At 38.6% G+C, this 15,649-nt stretch overlaps 1 protein-coding gene across 4 annotated transcripts in view; it reads right to left on the reverse strand.

Moving 5' to 3' along the window:
* Nucleotides 1-15,649, reverse strand: part of KAT6A (lysine acetyltransferase 6A) — a 123,268-nt gene that overhangs the window by 43,100 nt on the left and 64,519 nt on the right. For 2 of the 4 annotated variants that reach the window (XM_028852629.2, XM_077943564.1), the window contains 6 exons: nucleotides 13,902-14,010; nucleotides 7,735-7,850; nucleotides 6,748-6,829; nucleotides 4,142-4,277; nucleotides 2,513-2,832; nucleotides 230-348 (listed from right to left, as the gene is read on the reverse strand). In XM_028852629.2, the coding sequence (XP_028708462.2) occupies nucleotides 230-348; nucleotides 2,513-2,832; nucleotides 4,142-4,277; nucleotides 6,748-6,829; nucleotides 7,735-7,850; nucleotides 13,902-14,010 (882 nt within the window). The remainder of the gene's footprint in view (nucleotides 1-229; nucleotides 349-2,512; nucleotides 2,833-4,141; nucleotides 4,278-6,747; nucleotides 6,830-7,734; nucleotides 7,851-13,901; nucleotides 14,011-15,649) is intronic. The other 2 variants (XM_028852630.2, XM_077943565.1) reach the window with 1 other exon arrangement.

A 15,649-nucleotide genomic window follows, 5' to 3' on the forward strand; every position in this document is an offset into this window, starting at 1 on the left:
ACTGATAGTCAAAGCCTAGTCAAAGCCATGTGCTTATCTGCAAAACCAAAGCAGTTTTCATGGGTTTGAAAGGAATATTATAACCAGCAGAACTACATATACACACAAACCACCGCTATTCTGAGACTAGGCAAACTGCTGTTAGTGCTTAGCCCATAATGTAATTAATCTGCTGTTTCTCAGCCATGAACAAGTTGCTTGATTGTCCAACCTGAATATCCAACTTTACCTGCAGTGCTTGTTCTTGGATATCACGAAATAATTCCATATCTTTCTCAGTCATGATTTCCTGGCTCCCAAAAAGTCGCTCCTCATTTTCTTGTTTGCCATCCCAGCCATCCTGATTGTCTGCATATAAAAAAAGAGCTCACATGTTAACTATCCTCAGATTAATACATGAACTAGAAAAAATTTCAAGTATTTATTTAAATTTGAATAACTTAATATATAACAAAGAAGAATATAGCATTAAATTGACTCCTAGAAGAATACTACTCAATAAATAATATTTATGTATTAAATCTGCCTTATAGTGGAAATCCTGAATTGTCTTAAAGCTTCCTAAAAATATTATATAACTAAATTTAAATTTCATTAAAAGATTTTAATACACAGAAAGGCAGACAGAAAAATGGTATAAGGATTATAAATTTCATTTTGAAACAGTATAAATTTGACACTTTTAGTATAGGTTTAATGTATTAATGTTCAAAAAAACCTCTTGAGCTACCTTAACTGATGTCAGAAGTGCTAACTCCCATCACATTCTGGGTGCCCTTTTAAAGCACAAACTCCACAAACCTGAGGATAACAGATGATAATCATCTGGGTAAATATGAAAACGTATGATAATTATCTACAAAATGATGGAACTTCCTCAAGTGGGCAAAAAACCAGTGAAAAGAGTTATTTGGGAATTATGCAGATCATTATCCTTTGCAGTTGAAGATGACACTGCTGATGGGCTCATTTGCTCTTTTTATGAGTATGGCTGAAAAGACCAATTGGTGACAGTTCTTCTCAAGTCAACTGCCCATATAGGCCATCTATTATTAACCTAACACAAGAAGAAAAAGGTCAAGGACTCACTGTTGACAACATTCCCAAACTGGAAGAAAAAAGTACAGTCTAAAGGTACTATGTGACTTTAACGCCCCCTAGTGCATGATGCAGGCACCTCTCTAATACAGCATTCGGTAGTTAAACTTTATAATTCATAAAGAAAATGACAGAGCCTATTAAAGCAAATGCTCACACCACTGCCTAAAATTCAATATTAGTTCTCCATATACTTGATACATTTGCTCTAACAATTTCTATTTCAAAAGCTTTCTAGTAATTTTTCTAATAAACCATCTCCAGTACAAAAGGTTAATTCAAAAATGTCTTTCATTAGGATTTACTTTGAGATTCTTTCCAAGTTTAAACGGATTGCATATTTTCTTAGATAAACATGCTCAGACCCAGAGCTTATCTGCAGGCTGATAAAGACATGAAGAGTCTTGAATGCTTAAAGAGTAATTAGCTGATCATCACTATGGTGAAAGACCAATCAATAAAGCATACAAAGGGGACTCTAACAATTACAAGGACTTTCTCTCCTGCACTGGACAATCAACTAGTTATGAAAGCAGGAATGAGAGCAGTGAATACACTCTCACTCACCGAGGAGACATTCAGGGAGGAAACCAAGGTCAGGGAATTCTCTTGCAGTAGATGAGACACTACAACTCTGGCCTTTGTGATCCAAAGGAGTTCATTCTCATTCTACTTTCTTCAAGCCCTTTCTACTTCCTTCACAGGGTTAGTTTCTCTAAATTCAAGGCTCAGCAATAAGGCTATTTTAAGCTTTAATTTATTAGACAGTTAATCAAATTCTTATCCTCTGACTTGAATGATCTGCTACATTATTAAGTCCTCTCCATAGATGTTTTCTACTTTGAAAACTAGGGAACTTAGCCTGATACACAAGCAGCCTGGAGCTGTCGTTCTGTCTCTCCCTTTTTAAGTGCAATCCATGACTTACAACTATATTTGTCAAGATCTGAAGTAGAAAAGTCAATGACCTCATCACATCTGCATATATTTTGGTCTTTTCTTTATGCTTAGATAAACAGCATTTTACCCAGCTCTATTCTTTCCAGTTTCCTTCCTGGAATAAGCAGGCATCACAACATTCACCATATGATTTCTTCAGTAATTTATGAAATGTAAAGTAATCCTCAAGGTTACACCCCAAGTTTCTGTAGGCAGATTCTCTGCGCTTCTATAAAAAAGCAGCTTCCTGTTGCCTAAGAGTTCCTATTGTCCCATTCTGCAACTTTATCTCCATCCTCTAAATTTCTGCCATAGTTACTACCTCAGTATCATCTATATGTTTTTTTAATGTGTTCTTATATTATATAACCAATTTTTTATAATCAAATATAAATCTATTACAGATAATTAGTGTTATCCCAAATAATACATGTACAGAATACTATTTGTTTCTAAGTTTGTTCTAAACTCTTACCTGTGGGCCAATCTGAAGTGCTTGATTTCCTGTTGCCCCTCTTTCTGATTCGATATTGCTCAGAGTAGTCCACCACTTCCCCACGAGCTTTCCGACCATCAGGGGAAGGGGTAAAAAATTTGGTAAGGCCATCAATGAGCCCTTTGGTTTTCTTGTTGAACTTCAAGGAGACACTGCTATCTCTGCAGAAGTCCAAGCCATCTATCCGTTCTAAATATCCTTCTGATGATGATGATGATGCTGATTGGCTGGAAAGAGTCATTTTTCGTTTCCTACCCCTTCCAGGGCCAGTTCGAACTTTGCTGAAGGGACCTTTTGATCTAAATAATTAAACAGGAGAAAGAGTAACTATTAAAAAAGATACTTATAGGGTTCCTATTTAATACACAACATACAATTAGTAAGTAACCTATACCTTTATTAAAATCTGTATTTTTAAGAATATTCTGCAAACTATAAATAGTACTCTATGAATGAAAATTAAATATTAGAAACATCTATTTCCAGGAAGCCTACTTATAGTGCAAAGAATTATAGGCCAGGAGTCAGAAGACTTGTTCTAGTCATAACTCTCTCTCTTACTAGCTGTACAACTTGGACAAATCACATTTTTTCTAAACATACGTCTTCATCTGTAAAATGAGAACTGGACTAAGAACAACTAAGATCCTTCCAGGTATAAAGTTCTACTACACTGTGATCTCTGCACCAACTCAAAGTTATACTTTTATCTCTAAAACACAAGGCCAGGTTATTCTTTGAAGGCCGGGAATTAAAAGATCATTTTATAGGAAAATCAAAGCTGGATTTAAGATTTTGAATACAGACTACAATACCGGTTCTGCACACTTCAGGTTGCTAATGCCCATTCATTTCAGTTATATCACCTTCAAGATAGTCTTACGTGTAAAAAAGGTAAGTAAAACTTTTGAGAATAAAGGGAGGTTGACGAGCCTGAAGATATTTACATATTTATCAAAGGTGAGTTACTACAGATATTTTTAAAAAGACAAAACTAGCTTCTGAATCTTGCCCCACCTCCTCCAGACATAGCCCAGCTTTCTAGTCCACAATTTCTGATTTCTGCTAATAGATGAAAACATTCAAATTATTTTACATTCCAAGAACACAAAAATGGGACTTAGCCATCACCTCAACAGGAAGAACTTATCCAGTGGTTTGTACACCTAATAGATGTTAACAACTGAGACAAGATCAGGAGAGGGACATGTGAAATGTCACAGTAACAACTTTTTCTTTCCTGTTTTTATATAAGAGAAGCAACATAAGGCAATGGTTAAGAGTCAGACTTTGGTGCCAGACTACTTGGATTTTCATCCCAGTTCAACATGTACTATGCCTTAGTTTCTTCCTTTGAAAAACGAAAGTTAACAACAGCAGCTATATTTCACTGGGTTGCTGGGAGAATTAAACAATTCAATGCATGTAAAGCACTAAGAACAGTATCTGGCACTTATTAAGGGCTCAGTAAGTGTTAGCCATTATTATTATACAAAAGTGCCAGATATGACAATGGAAAAGTTTTTTCATAGAGAAAACAAGTGAATCCTACACTATAGAGAAGACCCTATCCTTTTCTCCCCTCACCTTGCCACAAGTACAACTTACACCGTGTTTTGTTTCTTTAACCTGTTTTTTGGACGTCCTATTGGATTAGCATAACGCCGTTTTATCTGTGCTGCCTTCTTTTGTAGAAGTTTTCGTCCTTTTTTCCTAGGTCGACATATTTGACATATCCACATGCCTATAAAAAAATAAAATTCCACATACGAGTGTGACAGACATAAATATACTAAAAGGTTTCAGATAGTCTTAAGACAGAATCTTAACTTTTTCAGGTAAAAGATTGTCATTAGAAAATCTGATGAATACCGCCCCCCCACCCAAAATAAACATTAAAACATATACACACAAAATTCTACAAATAATTGGAAGAGACTCACATACACCTTCAAGTCTGTACTTGAAGTCCACTGACTGTACCTGAAGTCCACTGAGGCCAAGGCGGGTGGGTCACCTGAGGTCAGGAGTTTAAGACCAGCCTGGCCAACATGGTGAAACCCTGTCTCTACCAAAAATACAAAAATTAGCTGGGCATGGTGGTATGTGCCTGTAGTCCCAGCTACTTGAGAGGCTGAGGCAGGAGAATTGCTTGAACCCAGGAGGCAGAGGTCGCAGTGAGCCAAGATCGCACCACTGCATTCCAGCCTGGGCGACAGAGTGAGACCCCATCTCAAAAAAAAAAACAAAAAAGTTTCCTGCCTAAAGCTGCTATATAATCTCTTTTGTAGAAGTTAACCACACAGGAATAGAGTCCTAAGGAAATCTTTCTTGGCTGGGCGCAGTGGTTCATGCCTGTAATCCCACCACTTTGAGGGGCTGAGGTGGGCCGATTACCTGAGGTCAGGAGTTTGAGACAAGCCTGGCCAACATGGTGAAACCCCATCTCTACAAAAAAAAATTAGCTGCAGGCCAGACGCAGTGGCTCACGCCTGTAATCCCAACACTTTGGGAGGCCAAGGTGGGCAGATCATGAGGTCAGGAGATCGAGACCATCCTAACATGGTGAAACCCTGTCTCCACTAAAAACACAAAAAATTAGTCAGGCATGGTGGCATGGGCCTGTAGTTCCAGCTACTCGGGAGGCTGAGGTAGGAAAATCACCTGAACCCGTGAGGCAGAGGTGCAGTGAGCCGAGATTGCATCACTGCGCTCCAGCCTGGGCGAGACAAAGCCAGACTCCATCTCAAAAAAAAAATTAGCTGGGCATGGTGATGCGCCTCTAGTCCCAGCTACTCAGGAGGCTGAGGCAGGAGAATCACTTGAACCCAGGAGGCAGAAGGTACAGTGAGCTGAGATTATGCCGCTGCACTCCAGTCTGGGCAACAGAGGGAGACTCCATCTCCAAAAAACAAAACAAACAAAAAAAAAAACTTTCTTATCTTGAAGGACTCTTAGAAGGCCCCTTGCTCACACTTTATGTAAGTGGAAAAAGTGAGCATTTATTTTTTAATACTTATAAATTTAAGATTTTTCAAAAAGTAACAATCAGTAAGTGAACTCAGGCTGGGCGCAGTGGTTCACGCCTGTAATCCCAGCACTTTGGGAGGCCGAGGCAGACGGATCACTTGAGGCCAGGAGTTCAAGACCAGCCTGGCCAACATGGCAAAACCCCGTCTCTACTAAAAATGCAAAAATTAGCCGGGAGTGGTGGCACGCCTATAAACCAAGCTACATGGGAGGCAGAAACAGAGAAACGCTTTGAACTTGGTAGGTGGAGGCGGCAGTGAGCCAAGATTCTGGGTGACAGAGTGACACTCCATGGGTGAGGGGGTGGAATAAGTGAATTCAAGTAAAACCCTAAAGTGTTAACATGGCTACAAAGTATGGTTAAGTCCTTTTCTATCCACAGGAAAACTTTTTCCAAACAAATATTATAAAATATCCTATAGGCATTTTACTTAAGAAGCCTATAAATTATAAAATCAGAGTTAAAATGGAATTTGTGATAGGACAAAAAGGGGTGACTGGCTGAAGTTTTTTTTTAAAAGAAATTATAAGCATATGAATATGGACGTCCAACCATGAGGCAGCTGTGCCCAAACTAAATACCTCTTAATGAACAGGAATCAAAAGAGAGTAACATTAAGCTGCGCCCTTACAATTTGGACATTTATTTGTTCAGAATGTATTTCATCCATATATATATATATATATATATACACACACACACACACACACACACATATATATATAAACTTTTTATTTCATAAAGTATTTCATAAAAAGGTTTTTAAGTTCTGAATAAACCATCTCTATAGTTTTAGAGCCCTCAAAAGTGCTAAGCAGTGATATAATCAACACGACCTAATACTATTTTATTTCCTCCTTTCAATAAAGAGATATTTCAAGATATATTTAAGGCAAGTATTTTATCTTCTAGCTAGAGACTAGCAAATATGTATAAATGAACCACTTCACCCTTCATGGATGCCTAGATATTGAAAATAACAATAAATCCATATCATATAAGAATGTTAAGATGTCTAATCAGAAAGACTATCCCCACCTTTTAAGGTGACAGTTCTCTTCCTATTTACACAACCTCAAAAAGAAAGATCCAATTATTATTTCATTTAACAAAGTAGATAAAATGTGCTTTCACTAACATACTCCTTTATATTCCCAGTTTGATTTCAGAAAGTATTTCTCACCTTTTGGCATACGGGTGAGTGGTGGATCACAACACTCCATGTGAAAACCTCGGTCACACGAATCACAAAAGAGCATGTTATCCTATCAGAAAAAAGAAAGGACAGTTCGCTTAACCTTATGAAGCAGAAACATGTTAGGATCATGACCACCTAAAACCTGGAAAGCTTCAGGGATCTTAAAAAAAAGAGATGAGCCAGGTGCGGTGGCTCATGCCTATAATCCCAGCACTTTGGGAGGTCGAGGCGGGTGGACCACAAGGTCATGAGTTCGAGACTAGCCTGACCAACATGGTGAAACCCCGCCCCTACAAAACATACAAAAATTAGCCGGGAGTGGTGGCACGTGCCCATAATCCCAGCTACTCAGGAGGCTGAGGCAGGAGAACTGCTTGAACCAGAGAGGCAGAGGTTGCAGTGAGCCAAGATCGTGCCACTGCACTCCAGCCTGGGCGACAGAGTGAGACTCCATCTTAAAAAAAAAAAAAAAAAGAGCAACCATAACATTAAAAGTTTCCTTAATTTGCATTAACTATGTAAACAGACAGAGTTAGCAAAAAGTTATATTCCAGCCAATCTTTGACAAAGAGCTAAAGTTCCACTAATTTCAAATATCCAATAACCAGAAATAAGCTAACCCCTGTCTGCTTTAATAATGAGAAAAAGGGTGATTTGTAATTAATATATCAACTGACCATCCTAAATGAATGCCTCTGTACTGCTCAAAGAAATTTGGGGAGTATTTCTTTAATGTGGCTTAGTCTGTCTGCAAATATATAATTAAGTGCTTTACAAATTACCTAGACATAATCCAAATCTAAATTAGCAAGTATTCTAAACTAATGACATGTAGTTTAAAGCGGCTACTGGCTATTCTAAATGCTACTGGACCAAGTGTCTGAAAAATAACCAGTCATACTTAGATGAAAATGCTGGTCGTACATTCTACTACTAAATGAAACACCCATATTAGAAGGGAAAGATACTCACCGCATTTTTGCCTTGATCTCGACAGGAGCTGCACGTTTTACACTCAATGCACTGCCACCGTAAGGCCTTCACTCGAACCGTTAGTTCAGGGGAAAACTTTAAACAGGATGGATGGCCTAATACGAGGGAGAATGTTCATGAATGAAAACAATCAAGAAGCATTTTGCTATTGTACTAAAGAAATGATGTAGAAAAAGGCAATCATCTTAGATACAAAATACGTATCAAATAAAGTAAGATATTCCAGGAAGCCTGCCACACATTTCTCATCAGGACTTGGCACCACAATTCAGTTTTATTAATGTTAAAGATGAAGCTAGGACCCTCCCCACAATCTGATTATTAAAAAAACTTGACAAACTCCAAACATTTATTAAGCCTACATCAAAGCATTATGTTTGTACATATCCGGGGTGTGTGTGTGTGTGTGTGTGTGTGTGTGTGTGTGTCTATATCAACTGACCATCCTAAATTAATGCCTCTGTACTGCTCAAAGAAATTTGGGGAGTATTTCTTTAATGTGGCTTAGTCTCTCTGCAAATATATAATTAAGTGCTTTACAAATTATCTAGACATAATCCAAGTCTAAATTAGCAAGTATTCTAAACTAATGACATGTAGTTTAAAGAGGCTACTGGCTACTGGCTATTCTAAATGCTACTGGAACAACTGCCTGAAAAATGAGATATATATATACGAGAATGAATACATATATGTTCATATGAGAAAAGTTCATATATGATTACTGATATAACATACAAAAAGCTGTTTACATTGATAACATCCTAGAAAACTGAGCTATATATATCAAGAAGGATTTTATGTCTCAGTTTATACCCTTTTGTGCTGTCTTTTTTTTTTTTCTGAGATGGAGTCTTGCTCTGTCACCCAAGCTGGAATGCAGTGGCGCGATCTGGGCTCACTGCAAGCTCTGCCTCCCAGGTTCACGCCATTCTCCTGCCTCAGCCTCCCGAGTAGCTGGGACTACAGGCGCCTGCCACCACACCTGGCTAATTTTTTTGTATTTTTAATAGACACGGGGTTTCACCGTGTTAGCCAGGATGCTCTCAATCTCCTGACCTCGTGATCCGCCCACCTCAGCCTCCCAAAGTGGTGGGATTAAAGGCGTGAGCCACCGCGCCCGGCCTGTGCTGTCATTTTTCAAATGATAACGTGTTACTTTGTAATTTGAAAAATACAGCTAGTCCCCTTATCTGCAGTTTTGCTTTCTGAGGTTTTAGTTACCCATAGTCAACTGCAGTATGAAAATATTAAATAAGCAACTCCTAAGTTTTAAGCTGGGCACTGTTCTGAGTAGCATAATGAGATCTGCTGTCCCAGCTGGGCTGCGATCACCCACACTGCATACACTACCCACTTGTTAGTCACTTAGTGTTCGTCTGGGTTATCAGACTGTCGCTGGTGTCACCATGCTGGTGTTATTATCATGCTTGTGTTGGAGAAACCCTTATTTTACTTCATAATGGTCCCAAAGCACAAAACTAGTGATGCTGGCATGTTGTTATAATTGTTCTATTTTGTTATCTATTATTCTTAACCTCTTACTGTGCCTAATTTATAAATTAAACTTTATCGCATGTATGTATGCACATGCACAAGGAAAAACATTGCACCATATACACAGAGTTCGGTTTTATCCAAGGTTTCAGGCATCCACTGTGGGTCTTGAAATCTCCAAGAATAAGGGGGATTCCTGCATATAATAAAAATCCTATCACTTAAAGTGAGTTATCTGCTCACAATTTAAGGCATGCAAGCTAAAACTAAAACCAAAAGCAGTATTTCTACTGTGCTCAGAATGAATAGCAAGAGAAAAAAAATGCTTCCTCTTCCAAGAGATAGTTATCAGTGTGATTCTCAAAACTTAAGGGTAGTCAATTTCCCCTCAACTCTGAAAAGACTGTCCCTCTCCTCTAAAAGTTGGTTGTGCTTATTTTTCTTTGGTGAGAGAAAGGACTTGTTAAATCATCTTCTCCTCTCTTTTCTATTCCCAAAGGATTTTCATTTTTATGAGACAGCAAGTTTATTCTCAAAATATCACTAACACTGAAAGAAAATCCAAAAGGTGTGAAAATTTCACCCATAGTCCTATCATCCTAGAATAATGGCCATTTTTATGTTAGACTTTCCTGTTTAAACTAGCTGAAAGCTCTGCATGACTGTAATTTTAGCATATTTACAGTTTTTGTTTTGTTTTAAATTTTTAAGTAAACTTCATATTCCTTAAACTGATCATATTCCACTGATTGATACACTATAACCTGCATAACCATTTCCCTATTGTTAAATACTACTGAGACTATGGAACACTAAAATTAATTATTTCATGTTCACAGATCCTTTACTTCTTTTAATTCCTTAGAATGAATTCCTGAAAGTGGAATTGATTAGTCAAATGAATTAAACATTTTTATAGCTTGATATGCACTGCCAAAACATTTTCCAAAAACTATGATATACAGTGCCACCAGCAAAAGAACAAGTGTTTTAGCACAATTACATGAGCTCTAGGTCTGTTATCTTTCAATTGTGATTATTATAAATGCTATACAATGATACTTCACTGCTACTGTGGTATGTGTTCCTACTATTACTTGAGTAAAACACTTTTCATAGGCTCAACTAGTTTTCTTTCCTATAAATTGCCAGTTCACAGGCTCTGCTCTTTGGACTTTATGTTTAGAAATGTAAACACGTTCTTTATACTTAGACAGCTTTTGGCCCTTTGCCATATTTAAAGCAGTTATTTTCCCCAAATTATTCTTGCTCTTTCTATTTTAGGTATGTTACTTGTTAATTTAGAAAATATAAATGTTCATATATCCAGCTATGCCCATGCTGTTCTTCTTTGGCTATTGTGACAGCCAGTTTTCAAGCTGCTCCCTACGCATTCTTGCCTCCTGCTAGTCATACTCTCACAGCTCCCTCCCATAATGAACTGGGTTGATCTGCATAACCAAGAAGGTATTGCTGAAATAACACAGTGTGACTCTAAGGCCAGGTTATAAAACACACTGCAGATTCCACCTCACTCTCTCTCTCTCAGATCCCCATCAGGGGAGGCCAGCTGCCACACTGCAGACATGCATGCAGCCCTGTGAAGATGTCCACATGGCACGGAACTGAAGCTTCTTGTCGACAGACCCGCGGCAGCAGCAACTTGCCAGCCACGTAAATGAGCCATCATGGAAGCTTTCAGATGACTGCAGCACCAGTTAAAATCTTGGCAGCAATCTCATGAAAGATACCAAGTCAAAAGCCACCCAGATAAGCAACTCCCGAATTCCTGACCCACAGAAACAGTATGAAGTAAAAAATGTTTTGTTGCTTTAAGCTGTTAAGATTTAGAGTAATTTATTTCTGCAGCAACAGATAACTAGTAGTTTTAACTGTTCTAAAATTTCTTTAAAAGTTACCGCTACAGGGGCCGGGCGCGGTAGTTCACGCCTGTAATCCCAACACTTTGGGAGGTCAAGGCGGGAAGATTACGAGGTCAGGAGATCGAGACCATCCTGGCTAACACAGTGACACCCCGTTTCTACTAAAAACACAAAAAATTAGCCGGGCGTGGTGGCAGGCACCTGTAATCCCAGCTACTCCGGAGGGTGAGGCAGGAGAATGGCGTGAACCCAGGAGGAAGAACTTGCAGTGAGCCAAGATCGTGCCACTGCACTCCAGCCTGGGTGAGACTCTGTCTCAAAAAACACATGTTACCACTACAGTAATAGTTTTCAAATTACACTCATCCTTAGCTTAGAGAGACAGAGACCACCTCAAATATAATGCTACTTAGAAGGTAGGGCTGCAAACACAACACTCCCTTCTCCTCCATTTCAATCCCACCCCACCTAGAACAACTCATTCTGTTTCATATATTTGGGTTTTAATTGGGGGATTTGAAAATCACTGCATTGTATGGCATGCCATTATATTTTTATTTAATCTTTTATGATTTATGGTTTATATTTAACTATTAAATCCATCCAGAGTTCATTTTGGTTTGTGATAGCACGCTGAATATGATTACCTAGCACTCAAGATCTATTCTCACTTTCTACTGCGCATAAAAACTGAAAAGCTAAAACATCGTACTTCTTAGACTCCTTTGAAGCTAGGCTCCAAGTTCTGACAAGTGGATGTGTTCTCCAGGGATATTTGAAAGGCAAAAACAAAGCAAAGATCATCCTCCTCCTAATACTATTTTCTAATGAGAAGCAAAGTCATGGAAACAACTGTATCTACGCTTCTCCCTCGTGGATATCCAGAGCTATTGTAATGATGGCTAAACTTAGCACTTCAGCACCAACTACAGAGTGCAACTGTTGTGCAGTGGACTCCCTCCTGCTTCCACCTCTTCCACATAGAGGCAGACACAGTGACTCCTCGGATGGGTCAGTTCTGCAATGCACCCAGAGTCAGTCCTTAAAGTCCAACCTCCAGCTTGCCTCTTCAGCCCTGACGACGATTTCACAAACACCTAATTCCAATATTTACCTTCCTTCCTCTTGAAGTATCTAGTGTGGTTTCTGTTTTCTGAGCTAAATCATGGTTGTTATCACTGTAAAACATTGAAAATTAAGCCAATGGTCAAAGATAACGCTAGTTTGCTAAGGCCTTCCTGTAAGGTCTTGTGAGTTTTTTTTTTTTTTTGAGACAGAGTCTCACTCTGTCGCCAGGCTGGAGTACAGTGATGCCATCTCAGGTCACTGCAACCTCTGACTACTGGGTTCAAGTAGTTCTCCTGCCTCAGCCTCCCGAGTAGCTGGGACTACAGGTGCGCACCACCACGCCTGGCTAATTTTTGTACTTTTAGTAGTGATGGTGTTTCACCATGTTGGCCAGGATGGTCTCGATCTCTTGACCTCGTGATCTGCCCGCCTCAGCATCCCAAAGTGTTGGGATTACAGGCGTGAGCCACCGTGCCCAGCCAATCTTGTGAGTTCTTGAAATATAGAGCAAGAATATCTCTGGAACTGGCAAATTAGAAGATTCTGCAAAATCTTTCTTAGGGCCTAGAATTTCACATTGCTCGCTAGACTGCAGTATCAACACTATTTCCCAATGTGACATATGTAAGTTTCCATCAAGAAAAACAAATCTGTTATCATCCTGGTTCAATTCATCAAGCCTGAGGCATAAATCAAGAAAGACTAAGTAGAGATTATTAAAGAAACCAGCAATAACTTCAAACTGATTGCTGTGATTTAAGCAGATGTTAAATACTGAAATGTAAAGACCAACAGGAAAAAATAACCCCACAGAAAGTGTTTTATATAAAAAAAAAAACTAAGACCTGATTTAAATTAACTGAATTACATATTTCAGCTACATATTCAAATCCCACCCTAGTGCAGAAGCTCATCTCAATTACCTAAAACCATAATCAAATTAAAATACAGTCATGCACCACACAATAACGTTTCAATCAAATACAGCCCACATATGGCTGGGCGTGGTGGCTCACATCTGTAATCCCAGCACTTTGGGAGGCCAAGGCAGGCAGATCACCTGAGGTCAGGAGTTTGAGACCAACCTGGCCAATATGGTGAAACCTTGTCTCTACTAAAAATATAAAAATTAGCCGGGCGTGGTGGCAGGCGCCTGTAATCCCACCTACTTGAGAGGTTGGGGCTGGAAAATTGCTTGAACTCAGGAGGCAGAGGTTGCAGTGAACCAAGATCACGCCACCGCACTCCAGCCTGGGTGACAGAGGAAGACTCTGTCTCAAAAACAAACAAACAAAAAAAACCAGACAACATATGACTATAGTCCCATAAGGTCATACTACTGTAATTTTATGGTATCTTTTCTATACTTAGATATGTTTAGATACACATATATTCGCCAGTGTTACAACTGCCTACAACATTCAGTGCTGTACAGCTTTGAGCCTTTGAGCAACAGACTACACCATATAACCCAGGTGTGTAGTAGGCCATCCCTCTTGGTTTGTGTCACAATACTCGATGATGTTCACATGATGATTAAAATACCTAAGGACATGTTTCTCAGAACGTATCCTCCATAATTAAAAGATGTATGACTGTATTAATTTCATAAGGATTAAGGACACAAACTCAAGTCAATATACTTTCTGCTTGCCTTCATAACACATTTTAGAAGAAAAACAGAAGGAAATCACATACCACTGTTGCCACAATCGGCACAGGAGATGAGTTCCTCTGGCTTCTTTTCTCGGTTTTGTTCTTTTGTACCAAGACAGAAACTACAGATGGGGATTGGTTCAGCAACCGGCTGTGAAGAAAAACACAATTCATTCCAGTACTAATACTTTTATTTAGTATTACCATAAAGACATCAAAATTATAGTTTTAAATTCCTACCAGAGTAAGTTTAGGACAATTGTTATTACTCTCCTAAATTCCAACTAAGTAGTTGAGTTTTTACAAAGCCTGCTCTGCCTGGGCCTTTACATCACAATGGTCCTTGTGATGACCATTCAGAAACTTTTTACTCCAAAAAATGCTATCCCAATCAGGTTCATCACTTAGAACCTAAATGATACAGTGTGGATTTTAAAAAGCAAACCCTTAAGACTGAAAAATTCAACTGGAATAAGTTCAAGAAGACACAGTGTAAGCCTCGAAAAAGCATGTGATCTAGTAGAAGAGCAGTAAGATATATACAAGTAAACACAGACACAGTGACTCCATGGCAGAAGACATTAAGTGCTATAAGAGAGAAACAGTAAGTGTTTTCTAGCAGTAGGAAAGAGAAATTGCAACAGTGATGTGGAGAAAGGGAAAGGTTGAAAGGGGAAAACAACATGTATTAAGCACCAGTACTATGTTATGGGATCTTTAGAAACTTGTCCAAGGACAATAGCTAACAAGTGTTAAGAGTGGTTTGTTTAATCTATGTTCCTCCTAAGAGTGATGGAGAGAAGGCAATAGAGGTAGTATAAACAGAACAGACTTAGGTGTGCAGTCTGGTAAGGCCAATGCTTAAATCATATAGTTTCTGCCATAAGGGAGAGAAAAAAAATAAAAGAAGCTAGATAAGTTCGTGAAGACTGCCACCGAAGGTAAAGAAGTTGGACTCAAACTCATTAAAATGTATACATTGAATATTTGTATTTTTTATATATCAATTATACCTAAATACAGCTTTAAAACAAAAATAAAAAAATTTTTTAAATTGGATTTGATCCTATAGGCAACTTTACAGAACCAAGAGGTAATCACTTGGAGAAAAATGAGTATTGTAGCAATATCAAAGACGAACAGGGAAAACTCCAAAGATAGGTAAAACATTTAAACAGTGATTACAATGATCTGGTGGAGACAAGATGAAAACTTGAACCAAAGCTAAGGAAATGAAACAGAGAAACAGCAATGGGCTTAAAACCAGTTGTGAGAGTAGCAGAAAAAGAAAGTGAGTTAAATATGACTAAGGGGACTGAAAAGATGGTGACGCTATCAACTGTGCACAGCAAGCCCATTTTAAAGGAGAAAGTTTGGAGGAAAGCAATTTGGAGGAAACTGATGAGTTCCATTTTAAATTTGTTTAGTTGGAGGTACCCTTAGTCACCTCTCAACTGTTTACGCTAGGCACTGTGCAGGATGGCAATGGAAAGCCCTCAAGATGCATGCATGTATTCGTTCGTTCATTCATTCCTTCATTTGCTTGCTTCCCCAAGGACAAAGTATCGAGATGCTTTTAGTCTACTGGGGAGAACAGAGAAAGTACAATAAAATGTTTGTAGGTACTATGATAGAACTATAGTAATGGAAAACAGAGGAGGAAAGTAGGGAAGGAGGTACTTTCACAGAAGTACCCTTTGACTTCAGTTTTTCCAGAAGTATTTAACAGGCAGCCCCACCAGGTTCAAAAAGGTGTACAAAAAGGTAGAAAATACAGAATCAGGTTTGGG

Source organism: Macaca mulatta, chromosome 8 (genome assembly GCF_049350105.2).
Source record: "Macaca mulatta isolate MMU2019108-1 chromosome 8, T2T-MMU8v2.0, whole genome shotgun sequence".
NCBI classification, from domain to species: domain Eukaryota; kingdom Metazoa; phylum Chordata; class Mammalia; order Primates; family Cercopithecidae; genus Macaca; species Macaca mulatta.